Source organism: Clarias gariepinus, chromosome 2 (assembly GCF_024256425.1).
Source record: "Clarias gariepinus isolate MV-2021 ecotype Netherlands chromosome 2, CGAR_prim_01v2, whole genome shotgun sequence".
NCBI lineage: Eukaryota > Metazoa > Chordata > Actinopteri > Siluriformes > Clariidae > Clarias > Clarias gariepinus.
The window spans coordinates 42,010,951-42,032,786 of record NC_071101.1 but is presented as its reverse complement, the minus strand read 5'-3'; the positions used below and the strand labels follow the sequence as shown (position 1 = coordinate 42,032,786).

General features: G+C 40.0%; 1 protein-coding gene across 4 annotated transcripts in view; it reads left to right on the top strand.

Moving 5' to 3' along the window:
- epha7 (eph receptor A7) overlaps positions 1 to 21,836 on the top strand; it is a 67,150-nt gene that overhangs the window by 22,898 nt on the left and 22,416 nt on the right. For all 4 annotated transcript variants that reach the window (XM_053476092.1, XM_053476078.1, XM_053476085.1 and 1 more), the window contains exon 5: positions 1,287 to 1,622. In XM_053476092.1, the coding sequence (XP_053332067.1) occupies positions 1,287 to 1,622 (336 nt within the window). The remainder of the gene's footprint in view (positions 1 to 1,286; positions 1,623 to 21,836) is intronic.

Sequence of the window (21,836 nt, the reverse complement as noted above, 5' to 3'; positions counted from 1 at the left end):
AAAAAAAAAAAAAAGCAACGGCGAACAACATTATCGCAATAGGATCGAGGTTGTGCGTGATGATCACAGAGGCCGCTTTTTACGACGTGAGGTCGAGCTCCTGGTATTTTAAAAGATAAAGTGACGACGCTGTGTTTTTCGGCGTAGAGGGAGGACGGGTATCGTAGGTCGTTTTGAGCTGTCCCGGCAGCCGTAACTCTTTCTTTTAAGTTTGACTCGTAAATTTCAGCCTTACTGTCGAGAGCATAAAGTTTTACTGCATTCACGGTAATCGTTACATGGTAAGCTTGTTATCCTTTTAGCTGGCTAATTAATTAGGAAGGCGAGACAACGACTCCATTACCAAACATTGATCGTTTATTATAACCTCCTGCTGTAGGAGACATCTTTTGAGTCTGTTAGAATCATTCCAGACTCATAAAACGCTAGCAGACTATGATAAAGACGTTTTGGTCTTCCTGTAATAGCGGAAGCCTCTATACCTTCAGCCTCACAGCTCATTATTGAGTTCCTTCACTGCCTCGTCTCGCCCTGGTCCGCACTGCCCTTGGTATCTCTTGAGTGCGCCTCCCCTGCATTGTGGAACGTTTCGCACTATCTGGGTTACACTCTAATTGTGTGTCAGCGCTTGCCAGCGGGACCGGATTCCGCATGTCCCCATGGCACTTTAATACAGCAGGCGAGAGGAGAGAATAATCCAGTGAGTGTGCCGGGTGTCAGCGGTGGCGGTGGTGACGGCGCTCTTCCCGTCACTTGGTCACAGAGCTCCTCTCTCTTTTCGCTTTTCTTCTCAACCTGACCTCTCTTGACTTCTTAGATCCCGGCATACACGATTTACAAGACAGCGGTCACCTTCTGTGTAGTTAGACAGCTCATCTCTATTCTTCTCCCGTTCCTGCTCCTCACTCTTAACTTAACTTTTAGCACTAGGAAACTTTTCTTGGATATATGAAGGACATGATAGAAAAAGTTTTAGGTTTTTGCTTGCTTAAGATTAGTGTAAAGAGAGAACTATTGGTATTTAGGTACTTGGGTTTGAGGCTTTAAGGGTTTATGCGTTCATGGTACAGGATCTAAAACAGATGTCTTTTGTCATTTCTCCAATATTTGGGGATTTTTTATGTAATCTGTTATAAAGTGATTTCCTGAAAAACCAGATGAACCATTGCTGCTGTGAGATAAAATGGTTTGACGTTTTATTAAAAAAGAAGATTGCAAACTTTGATTTCTTTGCGTTACCTACATAAACTCATCTCTTTTTGCTTCATCTTTTTCTGACTCTACAGGACCTCCTTCAGCACCTCAAAATCTGGTCTACAACATCAACCAGACCACCGTAACCCTCGAGTGGAACCCTCCAGCCGACTCTGGCGGCCGCTCCGATCTCACCTACCGGATCATCTGCAGGAGGTGCAGCTGGGAACCGGAGGAGTGCGTGCCCTGTGGTGGGAACGTTGCGTACATGCCGCAGCAGAGCGGCCTCACGGAAACCTCCGTCACGATCAGCGAGCTGCTGCCGCATGCCAACTACACCTTCGAGGTGGAAGCCGTGAACGGCGTCTCGGACCTGAGCCGGACGCAGAGACTGTTCGCCGCAGTCAGCATCGCCACCAGTCAGGCTGGTAAGAAGTTTTTAGTTTTTTTGGAAATGTGCTTAATGCCTGGGCAATTCAGTAGTAGTACAGTATTATGTTGTTGTGATGTATCCAGGCAACTTGCTGTATGACGGCATGCTCCAGGAAGGGGATTGTTTGTTAAATTGTTGGTTTTGTGGCAACTCTGGTTTCCTTGATGTGTACTCGGCTTGCCTGGCCTTTACCTCACTATGACAAAATATTTGCTGTCTGAATTTCTGACGTTCTTAGTAACAAAATATGATTAATAAAAGCCATGTGAGGGTTTCTTTTATTCTGCCTGGATTGCGAGACCTGCTCGAAGCTGAGAGGTTGGCACCTTGTCAGGTGTTCTCTTAAAAAAGTTCTTTTTGCTTTGATGAGTTTATTACCCGTCAAGGTTGCGTTTTGCTCACATCCAAGTCCCCGGTTAACAAGTTAGCAGTGCGTCCTTTTCGTTTTCCTTCCATCCCATTTCCCCAGAGAGAAACGACTCGTGGTGCTCCGCCGCTGCGCGTACACATCCAAGTAGCGCCATGCTAGATCTCATCTCTCTAATAGACAATTTTTAAGGATCATGCAAACAAGATTTCTCTTTCATGCCCAACCGTCCATGAAATATAATTTGCCATCAAGTGCGCACTGACTATGCTCATTAATGTGTGTGTGTGTGTGGTGGTTAACTGAGCTCAATAGCCTTGTTGTTTTACTGTAAGTACAATGCCAGCACAAATGATCTCTTTCACACACAAATAGACACACACGGAGTAACAGAAGGCCACAAGAAATAGCACATAATTCAAAAGCCATTTCTCACACTTATACGTATATGTTTTTTTTTTTTACGAACCGAACAAAAGAGCAGGATCTCAGATCTCTGATATGATTTTATAGCTGCATTTATCTCCTCCAGGATAAGGAAGGTGCAGAAAGATGGAGGGACGGAGTGGAGACTAGCGAGCAGTGATGAATGTTCGGTGACAGGGACCGTGACAGAGACGCACAGCAGAGCGAGAGACTGCAAGGGCATCCAGGCGCATAGAGAGAAAAAGAGAGAGAGAGAGAGAGAGACCTTAGCTCCGTCCAAGTCTCCTGTAATGATGCCTGGCTTGCTGACAAAACACAATTACTTCGGCAACCTTGGGCAATATGCAGTGATTAGTTAGTGCGATTGAGAGAACTTTATCCATAAAGAGATGTTCGCTTTGTTCAAACACATAGCCGCATTTGTATCTGCCAGGTCCAAAAGTTAAAGAAAGCCAAATATATGTCACAAAACAAGATTCAGTCACTCTTCACTAACATGAGTAAAAAAAAAAAAAATAATGATAATAATAAACCTGTGAACTAGCATTTAAAACTGTGATGTTACCGTATATACCTGCTTATAATTATATTTTTATGGCTAAGTTTAAACTCGTGACAAAAAAATCAACATTTAGTTTTTTTTTTTTTTTCTCACACAGAATGTGTACTACTGTATTTCAGCTAGCTAACCAATACTAAAACCTGCATATGTACCTGTGAGACATGCTTAGCAGTTTGCTAGCAGGGACCTAGCCGGCTAGCTGTTTGTGACAGCAACCGTTCAATTAGCATAGTCGTGTGTCCTCTTGGATCCTTTCTTGTCTATGATTTTTTTTTTCTTTATGATTTTTTTTATTACTATCTTAGCACATGCTTTTAGGGATGACAACATTAATGAATGTGTTTAATTATAAACCTAAATTCATAATTATTGAAGCTGTGTATACTTCTGTAGAAGGGTAATTCACTCTTGTGATGATGTAGTTCTGCACTTCCTCCTTTTTTGCCCATAAGCCTACCAGCTAGCTAGTGAAGTAGCCTATTAAGAATGATCAATAAGCAACATATTTATTAAGTTATTTTTTTAGCAGTTTCCTGTTAAAGAGACTTTTGAGAAAGTAGTGTATATTAAGTCTCAGAAGAGGAAATCTTGCTATCGTTTACCTCTGAGAAATGTTTGCGAGTTTTTTGCTAGTAGTTTAGCCAGCTATCTACTTTGGATAGCCGCATTTCAAATTAGCATAATCCTTTGTGCGTATGTTTTTTTTCTTTATCATTATTATTATTATTATTATTATTATTATTATTAATAATAATAATAATAATAATAATAATAATAAACAATTTACCACAGTACAGATATTAGGGATGGCAACATTTAACAATGTGTATAATAAACATAAATTCATAATTATTAAAGCTGTTTATGCTTCTATAGAAGACTAATTCAGTCTTGTGATGGTGTACTTGCGCACTTTCTCTACTTACTAAGCTAGCTATCTAGAGTTATCAATGAGCTTCCAATTTGTGGTTTACAACTCATTGTTTTAGCAGTTTGCTGTTAAACAAAGACATTCCTGAAAATAATGTAACTTAAGTCTCAAAAAGATAAAATCTTGATAACGTTTACCTGTGAAAACGTTAGACTAGCCAGCTGTCTAACTGGCGCAGCAGTATTTCAAGTTAGCGTAATCTTTGTGTTTCTTTTATGGGTCTTTTTCTTCCTAAACTATTTTCAGCACATTCCAGATTTTTGGATTTATGGATGCCAAAACATAAACACATAATCATCGAAGCTTTTTATGCTTCTATACAGGGTTACATTTTCTTCTTTGATGATTTATGCTTTTTCCCCAGAACCTGCTGCTCATTAAACTAGCTAGTTAACTAACTAACTACAAATTAACTAGTAATGAGCATTTTTTGCCCTAACTGGGATGCTGTTAAATAACGAATTTCCTGCTACAGCAATCTCAATAATGTTTCCCTGTGATAAATGCTAACTAGTTGTTTGCTAGCCATTACGTTTGAGACAGCAGCATTTGGAGTAAGCATGATCTATTGTGGTCCAGGATACTTTTATGTGTATTTTATTGTTTCTGAACTTTTTTTTTTTTTTTTTTGCAAATTCAAATCATTAATGTTTACTTTCAGTGTTGACAGAATTTACTACTGTGTATTAGGATAAATATCAGTAAGCTGTTTAAGCTTCTATAGTGGGCTTATTCACACCTGTGGAAAACTGCATAATAAGCTAGCTAGCAAACTAACATAATAAAAATTAACAGTAAGCAAAATCATTTTTGCCTAATTGGTTTACTGTTAGTGTAATTAAGGAATCTTTTTAGAAAAAAAAATCTAAACTGAGTCTTACTCTCAAATCTTGATGATGTTTAAAAGTGAGAAAAGTGTTAGTTGCTAGTTGCTAACAGGTACTGTAACTAGCCTTGCAGGATTTCAGGTTAGCATAATCCTTCCTCCTTCATCATTGTTCTTTTGTTCCTTGACATTAAAAAGGTACTTTTTGGGATGACAACAATTAGCACTGTGTATTCTGAATATAATAAACACAACACATTACAGGGATATTTCACTTTTTCACATAACTGCCAAAGCTAATGTGTTAACCTTTCCATGAAGCAGATATTCATAAATCATCACAACTGTGCATCTCATCTTTCTTTAAGCTTTTAAAATCTCTAATAATGCCTCATAAAGCTTATCTAATATGCTATAAATAATTTCTTGATGATTTAGAGCTATTTATTGTAATGGCATGGAGTTTACAGCACACCCTTTATAACTGATAATGATCATGAATAATTATGGAAATTATGTTCGGCACACCTTATGGCATTACAGTGAATAGTTATGAATCAAGGAATTATTTATAGCACTTTACTATCGCTCCATTACCATAAAGAAGCGTTAACAGTTTGTAAAGGCTTATACGTGCGGTTATAAAGATTTATGAAAATGCACATTTTCTCTGCCGTATTCTTTAGTAATATCCATGAAGCAAATAAAAGTTTTTTTTTTTTTTTGCTAAATTATGGAATAAAGGCACTTCTTGTTATTTGTAAGCACAATGCAGTCTTTGTTTTGGGTCAAGATAAAAGAATTTACCCTCGTCCGGCCACCCTCGATTCGCTGCTCAGCGAAGCTTCCCGACTGCAATTTTATCCCTGGCTGCGTAGTAAAAGCGAGGATGGAACTGATCTCGTTAGTGTTGACATCTGTATCATCGAACATCTGCACCTCAGGGCCTTTAACGAACTGCTTAACGAGCCCATCAGCCACCTCGGAACGAACGAACGAACGAACGGCCATACTGAAGTCAAAGATACAGTAGAGTGCGGTTAACGGCACTCTGTGGCGACTTTTAGGATTTTTGATAACCCTGGTTCGTGAAATGGAGTATAACCTGTTTGAGAGAAAAGACAAGTGATAGATAGTTTGAGATGAAGAGAAAGAAGGAGACAGAAAGAGAGAGAAAGAGAAAAAGAGAGAGTCACAGAGCGCATTTTAATCAGAAAAGCAAGCGGTTGCGTACAGAACGAGATGTATCTAAAGAGGAATTCACACCTCCTTTTAATTACCCTTGTGTTACATTCTCATGAAGAAATGAATGCAAGAAAGAGAGAGAGAGAGAGAAGGAGAGAGACAGCACTCTAAGTATTGTTGCTCAGAAACCTAATTACTTCCCAGTTCTCTCTTAAAAGGGTTTAAATAGCTGCTGTTTTTCACCCTGCGAGTTCATTATTATCACGTCTTCTCTTTTTTTCACCTCAGTTCTGTTCCTTTCTTTTTCTTCCTTCACCTGAAACGTGACCGTGGATCCAAATCGTGCTCTTTTTATAGGCATTTTAGAAGTCCTGAATTGTGACTCGGCAGCTCTACGGTTGACTTTGGTCAGGTCTGTTGAGGGTGAGATGCTTATAGAGCAAACGGTAATATTTACTGAATAGGTCTGAGCATTTGCAATGCCCGAATACAGCTTTTAGACCAGTTCAGGTGCAGGACAAAGGCATGCTGATCACTGTGTGTGTGGGCGTCAGAAATTTAAAAGAAATTAATTAGCTTATTTGATTATAATTCTGTCGCAGCATGTCGTTAAGTGTTTTATTTCGTTTATACTGCAACATTAATGGCTGCATTTTGTCTTGCTACCGATCCGAGGCTCTCGGTGGGAAATTGCTGCTTTATCGTTGTCTGTTCCTTGGTCAGCTTCTCCGGACACGCCGTTCTCGTGCCCTTTCGCTTCACCTCACTCAAGCCTCTTTTCACTCGAACTCGCAATTAATATGGCCGCTCCATCGCCAGGCTATCGCTTTAGCACGGATCTTGCTGGATACCTCCGAGACGGATCACACTTTTCCCCGGGAACAACGAAGCCATTGATCGATCGCTTTAAAGTCCTAATCTGTGGAAGGGCCGCGGAAAAAAAGAATGGACCGATTGATTCGCCGGGATTCCCAGTCGGCCGGTGTCGGTTTCCGGTTAAAGCGGATTCCACAAGCCTCTTTTGTAGCGCTTGTATGGAGTTTTAAGTTACCTGGCAACCCTTTCTTCCACCTTGCACTCTCGCTTACGCTACCTTTCTCTCCTTTCCGTCGGCTTCTCCGCTATTAGGTAACCTGACCTGGCGTCCTCGCTCCAGCAGCTGTGGCTAAGTTGCTGGTGGTCTCCGCGGCCGGACCGGCACTTAACCCAGGGCTTTTGTGCCTGGCTCGGCCGTCACCTGATCCTCGGGCGATGAATAATTTTCATGGAAGGTGCACTTTAATTACTTCGCCAGTTTAAGTGGCATCGTGGCAGCCTCGCACGCTCATTAATCTCCGGCTAGGATCCCGTTGCAGGGGCTTCCAGGCCGCGAGAATGCTCTCTGCTCGAGCGGGCATGAGCGATCTGCAGGGTCCATCCATCTCTCACTGGCTTTGAAAGGTTTAAAAAAAACAAAAACAAAGATAAAGGACTACAGTAATATACTATAGAAATAGGAATGAAAAAAAATATATATTCAAGAAGGAAAAATCTTAATCGGGCACATCTATATGAAAGGAAATTGAAAAAAAGATGTAAATAGTAACCCTTGCGAGTCAAGCGAAAGAAGGGTTCGAAAATTCAATTTAGTTACAGACGTACGCGGTTTTAAATGAATGTTGGTGTCTACAGAAAAAGCTTGCGCTTTAAAGCTACCCAACACGTCAAGGGCGAGTGCACACACACAAACACAAATACACCTAAACACACACACACACACACACACGCACGCTTCTTATCTGTTTGTACTCGGTGTGTTTTCTCCTCCTCTGCCTCTGTTTACCCGTGTTTAGCCCTTTCCCGAGAACAAAAAGTGGAGGTTTTTTATTTCTGATAACATCAACCTCAGAAGATGTGTGAGGATGAAGCTGAGTTTAATCTTAAGAGTTATTCTTGAGATTTAACCTGCCAGGCTGATTGTTTTTTCGTCAATTATAATAGTTTTTTGTCTTTTAATTTAAACATATTCTATATAACATGTCTCTTAACTCCTTTAGTAAGCCTAGTCTCCAGGTCGCTATGGCGACGTGAGCGTTGTCCATAAAAGTTGACATGCAACGTTAGGTTTGAGTGCAATACCATAAAAATGTAATAGAAACTTGAAGGATATAGAATTTAAATGATGGCGAAACACACACACACAGGACTCCAGCTGTGCCTCCTGGTGCTCTTGTTTGTGTGTGCGTGTGTGTGTGTGTGTGTGTGTGTGTGTGACAAGTTATCTCTGCCGTGTTTGCCCGGTCGAGGCGAAAGTGTTTCATTTCCTTCGGTAAAGCAAAGTGCCAATAAGAGGCCATACACACACACACATACTCTCTCTCTCTCACACACACACACACACACACATCAGAGATGCCTGAGAGCAGCTGCATCAGGGCTCAGGTCTGATCGAAGCTGTCACAGCATACACTTAAAATGTGTGAGAAGGCAGGAGGGAATGTTAATATGTTGAGAGAGAGAGAGAGAGAGACAGAGTGTATAAACGATGCACCTGTAGGATGTTTGACCTGGTGTGTTTGAAGTCAGGGTGACAGGAGACATGAGAAATCAATATCTTTAATTCTCATCCACACACAAACGCGAGCGCACACGGAAACCACCGCATTTGCAGTCCTGAATTTCTCCCACGTTTATTACACACCCCAAGCGTTCTCCGCATACCTTTCCATCTCCCTACATTTCCTGCTCAAACGAGCCGAAAGAGACAGAAAAAGGAAGATTGACGTCTCGTCCCTGACGTTATTCCGCCGCTTATCGTCTCATCTCCCGCTGAGAGAGAACTAATTACGTCCTCACGTGTCCCTGCTCGCACCTCGGATTGTCTCCGCCAGCTCCAGACTTTATAATGAGTTTTGCTTGCACTTCTTTCGAGAGGAGACTAAGAGAAAGAGAGGGGGGAGAATATAGAATAGTTTAGAATCTGCCACATATGGTGTGAAAAAAAAGGTGTGTAATTATAAGTGGCCTTTGACCCCTCGGGGCCGGGACACGGTTACATACATAGCTTGACCTTCAACTAGGCTTACACACCTGCTGCTCCATTTCTGTGGTGTGTATGGCAACACACACATGCACACACACACACACAGTCAAAGCTGAGCGACTCTAAAAATACACAAGGTGCAAAGTTTATAAGTAAATTTGTATTCACACACACACACACACACACACACACACTATGTTAAGTATGTATTTATATTAATTTAGTTTTTTTGTATTTAAAAAAATTATAATATAGATAAATATATAGGATTAAAGTCCATAAATCATGAACAAACAAACAAATAAATAAATAACAGTTATCAAAGTAACTAAATAAACAACTTAATCAGTAAATAAACAATTAACTAGGTATGCAACTAACTAAAAAAGAAAGAAACGAAACAAACAAACAGATAACTCACAAAAATAAACCAACCGACCAGCCAAACGAAAACAAACAATTAAATAAATAAAAACAGGTAACTATGTAACTAATTTAATATGTAAATATTATGATTTAAAAGGGTAACTAATTACCAATGAAAAATAAAAGGAGGGAAAAAATGTCTATAAAAACTGTAACAAAACTCTAAACTCTGATAACAGTTAAATGCTTTTCACACCGCTGGGCTGACAGCTGTCACACAACCTCACACACTCTGGCTCTAAAGTAGATTAACGTGCCTCCTGCTCACTCAAACACACACACACACACACACACACACACACACACACTGAAACAAAACAGCAAAACACAAAACAACAACAGATCAGTTTGTCAGTGATTCTAAGCAGCATTTGATGCCTCACTGTATTTACACGACCTCATCAGCTGACCTTTTTAAGGGTTTACACTTATCTTGCGTTAACACGGAGACACACACACACACACACAGACCAGTCAGGTCATGTTTATTAGAGCTGAGGGACGACATAAAAAACATTTACTGAGCCGGAATTTAATGAGTGGAGTATAAAACATAAAGCGTTCTGTAAGTATAAACTGGCCGAGTACACACTGTATAGATCTAATACGTTATTAAAAGTGACCTCTGAGTCTTTCTATTAGTTACACTAAATATGTAGCCTGACCTTAATCCATGCTTTTTGTCCGTATACACACACACACACACACACACACACACACACACATACACAACTTTATTACTGCTGAGGGACTGCGTAGACACACAAACACACACACACACACACACACACACACACACACACACACACACACACACACTCTGGTGAATAGTTCGTCCCTAAAACATAATAAAAGTTTAACAGCAAAAGCTAAATGCATAATTAACTGTGACATTTGACCCCTTTACACACCTGCTGCTCATTCTGTCTCTCTCTCACACACACACACATTCACACATTCTTTTTTCTCTCGCACACATTCCAATATTATATCAAAGCTAAGGGACTCTATAAAAGCCATCTGCTCCGGTGGCTTTTAATGATTTCGGTTTAAAACAACAGTATAAAGTCACCAGAGCCAGCGAGACTGGAGGTGCGAGACAGATGGGACTCACATGTGGAGTCCATTACAGCTGCGCGAGAGGAACAACGAGGGACTTTTGTGTCTCTCTAATGACAGTAGCTTTTTCACTGTTCTTTCTTTTTTAAAGTTGATTAAATTAACTGATGAGTCCAATGTACTGTACGTGCGGTCCTGATGCTGACAGGCAGAGGATCGGCTTTCGTTTCGCCCGCAGCTTTTAATATGGCGTCTGTTTCATAGGAACAATTTGTGAACTCGTAAAACGGCGTTTAATTTTTTATGTTTTTCTAAATAGACATTCATTTAGTGTATAAATGGCACCTATTATTCACTTTTTGTTTTTGGACATTCACATGAGTCTCCAATGGTTAAGACAAAATATGAGGAAATCAAAAATTCCTTCTCATTTTTTCAATTCTTTTTCCACATTTGTGCATGTTAACATTTCAAGCATGAAGAAAAAGGTCCTGTTTCGCAAAGAGGGTGTGTTTGACTCTGACTCACAGGTGCTGAAAGAGAACCGAAGGAATTCCATGAAGGCACGATCTGAAACATCAATGGAGGCTTTTAAGATTTATATTTGCTTAGGTTGTTTAAATGGAGAACAATATGGGACCTTTAAGGAAGGAGTCTCCAGCGTCGGCGACTGTAGCAGTCAACAATAGAAATTATTTAGGAACAAGCTATAATACAAAGCAACTATATAACTTTAAATAAAAAAAAAGTATTAACATCACTGATTATTTTCCTAGACCAGAACATCACCCGAGTCTTTTATTTCTTACTTAATGTGCGGCTTTCAAAAAGTTACCTGATACCTGACTTCTGTGCTTGACGTGAGTTTTTTTCCCTTCTGTTGTTTTTTTTTTTTTTGGTTGTATATTTTTAGAACCGAAGCCTTATTTTACTTACCTCAGCCAGGGAGAAAAGAGCAATTTTTCTCCTCTGACAGCTCGACACAGACAAAAACAGACAGAGTGGACAAAACGAGCTAGTGTCATGGTTTTTTTTTTTCTTCTATTTTAAGCCATTTTGACCTTACGTTAGACAAAACACTGGCTGTTCCTTCTTTTGTCTCTGTTTTGCTGAAGTCAACTTTCTGCTGCTGAAAGAAAGGCATGAAAGGGAGAGAGAGAAGGAGAGAGATTGTCAAAGGGGTTAGACAGATGCGTCTCGTCTCATCAACACTCTCATAATGAGTCGAGTTGCGAGCTCTGCACTCGGTGATTGACATAAATCAGAGATGTTCTTTTAAAACAACTCGATTTCTCGTGACAGCTTTTCCCTTTTGGATATTTTTCCATCAGCTTAAAAAAAAAATGAAATTAAAAAAAAAAAAAAAAAAGGAGATGGGATTCCACCTAAAATGCTGAATTATGTCTGCGAAAATGAGTCGAAATTCCTCCGGTGCGGCGTCTCTGTCGGACTGTTTTATAGAAGGCGGGTGTTTCTCTGCCAAAACGGTTGTTAAACTAAGTGCTTCAGCAGGAGTAAAACAATTTGGCAAGGCTCTCGCTGCTCATAACGCCATAAAGATGTTCCACATCCTCGACGTCCCAGCGCTTTTTGGGCAAAGAGCGCTCAAAGTGGCTTTTATAGTTGTGTCAACAGTTTGGATGAGAAAATTCGCCTGAGGCCACGAAAGACATCGCATTAGCCTTTTGTCTTTTCAGACGAGGGCTCCTAATGTAATTGCGGTGAACGTGTCACCTCAGGGCGGAATGCCGCGCGGCCCGAGCGTAGCGGCGCCGACCTTCTCAATAGACGCGACGCTTCGTTTCGGACAGGTCGGACATGGCAGTGGGGTTAACGGTGTTGAGACGCGTAATAGCTTCCTAGGTTCTTCCCTCTTCAGCACGGACTGCAGTGGAATTAACAATCTGGGGCAAGTACAGGGTTGAAGACTGAAGTAAGAATAGAGTATTTAATTAAACACTTTTTTTTTTTAATGGCCAGTTGTATTACTTATCCACTGAACCTTTTCCTGTGAAATAAAGCTTTCTGACTGTTTAAACTTGTTCTTATGGAAAAGGTCACCATATGAGCAATTATTAGTATTTGAGTTGTTGCTATAGAAACAACAATAATCTTTACAGTGTAAACTAATTTTAGAAAAGTGTAATAATAGGTGGGAATAAACCCAGAGATGCAACTACTGTAAACTGCATATCTACAGTGCTGTGGAAAAGTATTTGCCACTATGTTTGATGATTAAGACCATCAAACATATTTAAATATTACATTAAGATAACCTGGTTAAATACAAAATGCAGTTTTTTTATATCATGATTTCATTTATTTGCATGGGAAAAAAGTCCAAACCTGCCTGGCCCTGTGAAAATGGTTAAATCATGAATTGAACCGTGATTTTTTGGAAAGCAGAGTAAAAGTTCACTTGCCACACCCAGGCCTGAACACTGCCAGACCTGTTGAATCAAGAAATTACTTAAACAGAACCTGATCTCGAAGGATCTCAAAAAACACCACATCAACAAATCTTAAGGAATTTAAGAACAGATGAGAAACAAAGTAAAACATCAGGAAGGAGGCAAAACATTTTCTACAGCAGTGTACAGTATAATTGATATGATGTTATATCACTGTATCATCAGTCATATACACTGTAGTTTGGTTATTGCTTTATGAGAAACAGTAGCAGCAGCAGTGGTTGTAAAGCAGAATGGCCACTTTTGTCACTTTTTTCCTACCCCAAAAAAAAAACAAAAAAAAGGGTAAGCGTTTTAAAAAAGAACCGTGTGAAACCATCTTTATTTCCATGACAAAGCTCCCACCCGCCAATTAAGCGTTGACAGGGTGGATCTGGGCTCAAATGGGAGCACAAAGCATGGCCAAAGCTGCTTGTAATTGCGAATGCGCTCAGCGTATAGAAGCCTGACACCCCAAGAGCAAACGACTCTACTCTACCATCCAGCAATTACTGTACACTCTTAACGTTCGACAGTCAAAACAGCAGCACCTGTTCGGTTGTTTGGAACTCTTTCCGCTCACTTCTTTTGTTTGACGGAGCAAAAGTTGCTGCGGTGGTTTCCGTGTAAAGAATGCCTGCCGTCCGCGCTCGGATTGAGCCCGAGCGACATTGATGGTGGTCTTCAGTTTGAACTCCCCACGCTTGTGTACACAGTACGTAATCATTGTCCAGGGCTGAAATACAGAGCGGGCAATGGAAAGAAACGGCCGCTGCTATTCAAGCGGATAAACAATGGAAGGCTTATTCAGAATTGTGGCCTTTATTTAAAGCTGGTCAACTAAGAAAAAAAAGACAATGCAATTAAGAGCGTCCCCAGGCACTGGTGACCAATTAGACCCACGTGAATAATGGCCAGGATTATTCCTATGCGTTACCATTGTTTTTTTGTGTTTTTTTTTCCTTTTCAGACCTTTTTTTCTTTATCTTTACAAGCGTAAGAAGTTCGAAACTGTACCTGTTTATTTTGTTCGCTCAGGATCAAATTAAAGGGAAGTCTGGGGGTTTGAAATGTCAAGCTAATCAAAATCGGGTTTCTGTAGCAGGCTAAGTTTCCGACCTTAATCAGGCCTCTGACTTCAAAGGGCCACCCATGGCCCTTTCTTTTTTCCGTTCTCGTTTTCCCTCTCTCTCTGTCTCTCACTCTCTCACTCACATACACACACATACACACAGCAATGAGCTCGAGACCAATTCTTCTTCCATGCCGCATGTTTTTTTTTTTTTTTTTTTTCTATTTGTGTCATGGCTTCGGTCATTTTAAGCAATGAGAAATAACTGAAAATAATCTCCAGCTTTGATCCAAAATTAGAAAACATCATCCCTTTAATGGAGCAATTTAACAAAAGTGCCTGGCGTAATTACTTAATGACACAAGGCCTAGCATATTTGCTGTGTGCGATTTGCCCCTGTCCTTTGGGTGCCTTAAAATCAAACACAATTGATATAATTGGGCCAACCTGTACCGCTTCAGATACAATTTCTACTTCTGTTGCTTGAAATACCCCGGCCCTCCCCCATCCCACCCTGATCCAACGAGCCGAGCTCGTCAGCAGCGAACAATCTATTTTTGGTTAGATTGTCACAGGTGCTTTGCGGAGTCAAAGGGCGATCGTACAAAGCGGATTTACTGAAGGAATAATTGCTAGGCTTTTCAGCGGCGGAGATATCCGCGGTCTCAAGCCGAAACGCAGACGCATTATCTAGTCCATTAGAGGTGATGACCGTTAAACGTACCTTCATTGTGTCTTGATTGCCAAATGAATATGAGCATGAATACGGAAGAGAATTATAAGGCCATAATCACAGAAGGGCATGGCGACATGAAGGACCTTGGGAATTTTTTCATCGCTGCTCTTGCTAGTGCGAGTGAACCGGATGGTTATTTCACTTTCTGTGAAAGGAAAAGCCTTGGGTAAAGTGTACGAAGTGAATCGAGAGTGGTGCTCAACCTTGATCTAACCACTGGATCTCCCATTGACCCAGACTGTTGCTTTGTATGGTGCAGCAATACATGCGTGGAGATCATCCAGACAGGCTTTTCTTGTACTTTAATGGTCTATGAGAAAATATTTTTCAGCATTTGCACTTTTTTCTGTTCAAGTGACAAGGCAAACTAACATGTTCTGAGGACACTGATAACTCTTCTGCATACATTAGCTGGCAGACACCCAGTATTGACTAGTTGTTTTTTTCTCTGATTGATAGAAAAGCGTACACATTGAGAACACAGCTAATAATCGAACCAGGAATCTCTTGATGATTGGGTAAAGGGTTTTTTTGGTTGTTTGTTTGGTCATGTTACTTTCAATGAAAAGTGCTGTCTCAGTGGGTAGGGCTGATGATCCGAGACCTGTCTTTGAGCGAGACCCTTGATTGCTCAACTGCATAAACATGTCAGCCAAACAAACAAAAAGGTATGTTTGATGGTAAATTTAAAGATGATCTTAATAGATCTTACAAGTCCTAGGACATGAAATGACTTAAGCTTTTTTCTTCGGGCAGAGGGAGCAATCAGGTTTTCAGTTTGGGATGGTTTAGACTTCACCACTAGGTAAAGGTTCCAAACCATTGTGTATCTTTTACAGTCATTTATTTGACATAAATTGTATTGACATGTAATTTAGACAAGTGACAATCTAAGCAGTGCCACTATTAAGTTGGCCCAGTTTGTTAAGGGTTAAGGGGTCCAACAGTGGAAACAATGTTCTGACTACCTTAACCGCTGACATGCCATCACCTATCAAGTAAATGTAAATGGCATGTTTTTCCAAAGGTGAATCCCTCAAGGTTACGTATTAGGACCTTTATTATTTTCATATTAACTTTGTCCATGGTTAATAAAGTGTGGCAGTAGAACGGGTTAACAGGTCACACCGTCCGAAGACATGCATCATAGGATGATTTTTAAATTGCCCGTAGTTTTTGTGCCCTGTAATGAGTTAGCACCACATCCAAGTGGTGTACCCTGTCTTTTGCGAGAAGTTCACAGGCTTCTCGTGACCCTACACAGGATAAGCTGTTTAAATAATGAATGGACCTTATGTAAGGTATATTTTTGTGGTTTTAGTCACCCTTCCATTATACTGAAAGTGAAGTTAAATTGCTAGCACACACATCCACCTGTACCTAGCAGTTACGTATGGCACAACGGGTAGCTCAGTTTTACATGGTCTTCAAATCAGAAACGCAGAGGCCGAAGATGACCTGGTCATTTCCTCCAGCTGGGAGATTCATGAATTCATGTGTAATCCTTTGTTTCGTGGCTATTTTTTTTTTTGCATGAAATAACAGTAAAGACGATTAGGGAGTAGGTGTCCTGGGGGTAAAACAAGTGCCTCACAGCTGTTTACTCTGCCATGTATCCGATCTGAACACAGGAAGTGGAGGATCAGACTCGGCCTTCTGAACCCCTTACTGGGACTAAGAGAACGCGAGGGTGAGAGAGAGAGAGAGAGAGAGAGAGAGTTATGTCTCCTTTACAGTATTTCTACAGTCACTTTCTGACTCCTTGATTTCAGAGTTAGTTAGGAGAAGCAGAGAAAGAGAATATGTCACAGCAGACAGAAGTTCTCATGCCTTTTAAGTGAACCCAGTCAGTCTGGAGGATACAGGGCCATGAAAGTGAGAGGCCGCTTTGTTAGAGCATCAAGACGATCACTCAGTGACAGCCCCAGTTCACACACTCGCTCCCGGGGCCAGAGAGAGGACAGGAACATGCCGGTTCTCAGACACAGGCGATAATCCGGCTTTTCTCACATCGCTCAGCTCATCCTCAGACCCAGGAGAACAACTTAAGGTCGTGCAGCAAGCTGAGAAACCTGACGTTCACTTCAAATGTTTTTCCTGACGTATAGCCAATCACACCTCTGCATCACGCAGACATCAGTGACATCAACTGAAACGTTATGGCTGGTGATTTCGACGGTTGCGGTAAATTTGCATTGACGGTTGTGTGCAGCAGTACAGTTGTTACAACATGTATCAAGGTGTATTTTGAATGTTCGAGTCTGGGAAAGATTAATGGAAACTCCATAGAAGCTGGAGGCTCATTTTTATTCATAAAGAAAAAAGAAAAAACAACACAGGACTCCCCCATGTGAAGTTTTTCCAAACTTTTCCCAAATTTTCCCAGAAATTTACTCCAAAAAGTTATGTTTTTGTTTTGCTTTTTATTATATTATGTTATTTATTGTTTTTTTTAAATAAACTTTATATTCCTATTTAAAATTTTCTTTAAAGAATAGTCACTTTAGTTTTTAACAGTTTCTTTGGCTTATATTTATATATTAATTTTAAGTCTTTTATGCTTATATTTATATATGCATATTATATATTTATGTGTCTTCAAATTATATTTAAGATACTATTATTTTCTAATCTCACGTGTCACTCAGTGATAGTTTACTATTTCGCAATTCACCGTATCTGGCCCACGCAGGCCTCTGGCACGTTCCCGAAAGGCGCAGAGAAAGGGCTTTCGTTTTGTTTTGCTGTCGGAAATTCCCGTTGCCGCTGACTCGCGCCGTGAGTGTCCATTCATCACCATCAGGAGTTGTTTCCTTAAGCCAGCAGAACAAAGTGCTCTCTCTCTCTCTCCTTCTCTCTCTCTCTGCAGCGTTTTATCATTAGCTAAGGGACCATCGACTCACAGGCCAAGCGGAGCCTCGCTGTCCGTGTTAAAATCTTACCAGATGATCGATTTTTGTCTGTGAGGGCGGAGTCTTACCGCAACAGCTATTTGAGTCATCCTAAAACAAGATGTCATGCTCTGACGAGCGGGCACGCGTTAGTAAAAAAACACGCACGTGGGAGTTAGAGGATAGGCGGCTGAAGGATTTACCTGCGTCTGGAGCTCAGGGTTGGGTGTTAGTCACAGACGCACGAATACACACCCAGCGTTCCAAGGCGTTTGAACTTGCTCGGTGTGACTGTCGGAGGATTTATTTATGTCTGAGAGAGATTGTTGTGGCGGCAGCTACGTGTGCGCGTGTGCTTTTGTGTGTCGCTTCCTACGACTCACTGACGAAAAGTGTTCAGTCTATGATCAGATTCTGAACCTAGCAAATTGAGCACTACTCACTCAACCATCAGAAGCTTTACCTTTTGTTCATAACATGTCTAAAGACACATGTGACAGGATTCACATTCAAGATCTTCTAATATATTAATCAAGTAGGAACTAAAGTTGTGAATGGTGAACTGGACCAGCACTGGTTCGGATTCGTCGCTTCATGTCTTCAAAGCGTCGATTTAAGTGCTTTTTAGCTGCTGTCACTGAAATCATGAGTTTCTGACAGAAACCTGAACCACATCAACCTCCTCTCCACCCTGTCTGTCCACCTGCACTATGGCTTGAGGTGATAACAATGAGACTGACAGAGCCAGAGATTACAGGAAGAGAGAGAGAAGGAGGGAGAAGTCAGAGTGAGGTCAGGGCCAGGGGACAGAAAATTTATTTGGCCGCTGGTTTGAAGGGCACGTTATCGTCCTTGTGTCGGATTTTGGCGTATGTTTTCCTCTAATCACCAGTGATTCTCTCAGTTTCAAACCTCCCTCTTTTTCATGTATAGTCGATCTCTTTCTCCTCTATGATTTATCTTTCTCCTGTGCCCTGATTCTCAATCTTTCCCTGGCTTGACTTAGTCTTCTTTCTCTTGCTGTCTCTATCTATACACCTGTCTTCCTCTCCAGCTCCAGCTTTGGTCTGTCACAACAGTATCCATCTCTCTCTCTCTCTATCTGTCTCTCTCTCTTTCTCATCCTCTATCCTCCTTACTTTTTTCATATGTTTCATGCTGTCCTTCTCTTATCTGTTTTGTCCGTCCATTTCTGACCTCACCGTATATCCTCTCTCACTTCTCATATCCCGTATTTAGCTTTATTTCCCACATCTTCTACTCACATTCTCCCTGTTTCCATCTCTCGCTTAATTTTTTTGTGATTTTTTTTAAACATAGAATGATCCTTCCTTTTCTTCCTCACTCCCACCCTCTAATGTTATATTTGTCCCTCTATCTATCTTCCTCGCTTCTCTCGCATCTTCTTTGTCTCTCACTCAATTATTCTCTCTAATGCAGTTCCTTTGCTCTGCTCTATTGTTCAACCTCTTCTCGTCTTCCTGCTTCTTTTCCACTCTGGGTTCTCTCTCTCTCTCTCTCTCTCTCTGGTGAATGTTCTCTCTCTTTTTTTATATAACACCTGTTTAATTTTGTAATTGTGGATATTTTTTTATCTCAGTCCTTTTGATCCTTAAATATTCCCATACTCTCTCTCTCTCTCTCTCTCTCTCTCTCTCTCTCCGTCTCTCATGCTCTTTTCCTCTTCCTTCATCTTTGCGTCCCGCCTTCCGAACGAGGCCCTGATCACTCGTTCTCCAGGCTGTTAATTGCGGTTGATATGATCTCATGCTAATCTTTGTGTCCTGTGGGAGTCTGGAGACTGGATACAGATCTATTAGTGCATGCGAGTGTGTCAGAGTGCTCTCAGTGTGTATGTGTGTGTTGTGTGTGTGTGTGTATACTGTATGTGTGTGTGGGTGGGTAGGAAGCCTGGGTGAATAACCAGATGAGCTACAGTGTATACTCTGTGTGTGTCAGAGTGTTTGTCTGTCTGATGGTATATGAGTGTATGATTCAGCACGATAGAGCATATCTGTGTGTGTGTGTGTGTGTGTGTGTGTGTGTGGCAAGACACAGCAGCCTTATGACACAGTGTATTTGCATTTCTGTGTCTATGGTTATTTAAATCTCATACTATATTATTATTAGCATAGTTAGCTAACTAACTAACATTTGTTTACAGATCCTAGCTAACTAGCATAGAACGAGATTCAACAAATAAAATTTAATTCCTTGATTGGGCTGCCTTTATTATTATACTTTATGTATTTTTTTTATATACTTTTAAGGCATTTCTTTTTAATATCTAACCTGTCTTAAGAAAAACACTTTTTTTAGCATTTTGGTGTTTTAGCATAGAATTAGCAGACCTGCATAATATGGCTAACTACTGAGTATTTTATAGCTTTTTATATTATTTTTAAAATATTATAAATGTTTGTCATTTTGAATGGAATGTCAGTGTGGAAAAAAAAAAAAAACACACCGCACCTTAAGGATTAGCTTAGCTTAAAAGTTAACATCTTCAAACGTCCCTCCCAGGATCTATCAGCTGGTCGAAACTAGCATTCTCCATTCTCATAACAACATACCCTCAGTAATTGGTTAACATAGTTACTGAATAATAGTTTTTGAGTAATGTGTTTTAGGTAAATAATTGGGGAAATAATTACAGACGATGTTAATGAGTTACACTCCCAGGTTAATATTGTCTGGAGGAGCTAGTGCGAGATTGTATGAGCTAGCTATTTTTTCTTTTTTTGGTAGTTTGCTAGCCATAGCAGTAGCTTGACACTTTGATGGGCCATCTTGAGCATAAGTAGATTGGGAGTTCCTGCTTAATAGCTCACTTTCTACTAGTTTGGCAGTTTGATATCTAGTTTATAAATGTATTTTTCGTTTGATTGTTTGTCTGATTTCTCACTTGGCAGTCTGATAGCTCATGTTACTGATTTGTTAGCTAGCTTAACAAGGTGATAGTTTTCTTTCGGTTTGATAGCTATTCTTCTTAGTTTCGTAGTTGTTTTGCAGTTTTAGGGTTGGTTATACAGTTTTATTAGCTAGTTTGAAAGATGGATAGCTAAATTTGTTCGGTTTGAGAGTTAATTGTTTCTAGTTTGGTAGTTTGATTGCTAGTTTTACAGTTTGATAGCTAGATTTAGAAACTGATAGCTAGCTTAAAAGGTTAATAGTTTTTTTTTTAAGTCTGATTGCTTGCTTGACAAGATGATGGCTAGCTTGACATGTTAATAGCTTTTTTTAGTTTGCTGGCTTGTCAGATATTTTTTTTTTATTTGAGATTATGGTTAGTTTGACAGGTTAGTCGTTAATTATTAGGTTTAATAGCTAGCTTTGCAGTTCAATAGCTTATTAACAGTTTAATTAATAATTTGCTATCTAGCTTAACATTTTTCTAGCTAGCATGACAAGTTGATAACTTGATTAATTGGATAATTCTCACCTCATTTTTGAGATAGAAAATTTTTCACACACAAGTGTTCATGCAGCTAATTCAAAATGTTTGTTTCTTTACTGGAGGGGTTTAACTGGATGGGTCGAACTGAACTCATGTCTTTTCCATGAGTGAAGACACGTTTTGGCTAGTCTCATACCTCGCTCAGTGGAGTGTGTCCAGCCCATGTGTGCGTATGTGTTTGAAAAATTACCGCATGGCCTATGTCCAGATCAGTGATTAAGAAGCATATGAGGCCTGATGAAGACGATCACCTTCCTGACGACGGCCGGGTTCAGATAATAAGCACAGGTTTACTCCCGCGGGACCATAGCTTCTGTTTACTTTCATAACAAGATTTTAATTTTAAATTTTGTACATCTGCCGTCTGAGTCCACTAACCAGAACTGTTTGCTGTTCAGCCTTTCCCTAAAGATAATTAAAAAAATAATACATACTGTAAACTAAATAGCATTTAAAAACTCAATAAATGGACTTATAAGCTCAAACGTTATGGAAGCTAGAAGGTCTGACCAGTAATTAGTACAGTTTCACCTTCTAATGTTTAATACTGTATATTTCAAAATATTTAGATAAATTGCAAAATATAAATTAGTAAACTACAAGTTACTACTACAAAATTTAGGTTTTTAAATTTCTAAATGATAAGTACATAATTATAATTACATTTTATAAATAATTGATGTGAAAACTTTAAGATTTGGAGTCAAAAGCTACAAGGTTATGGAAGCTAGAAGGTGAGACATGTAATTAGTCGACTACATGTAGTTTCAGTTCCTGTTGTTTAATATTTTTTAACAGG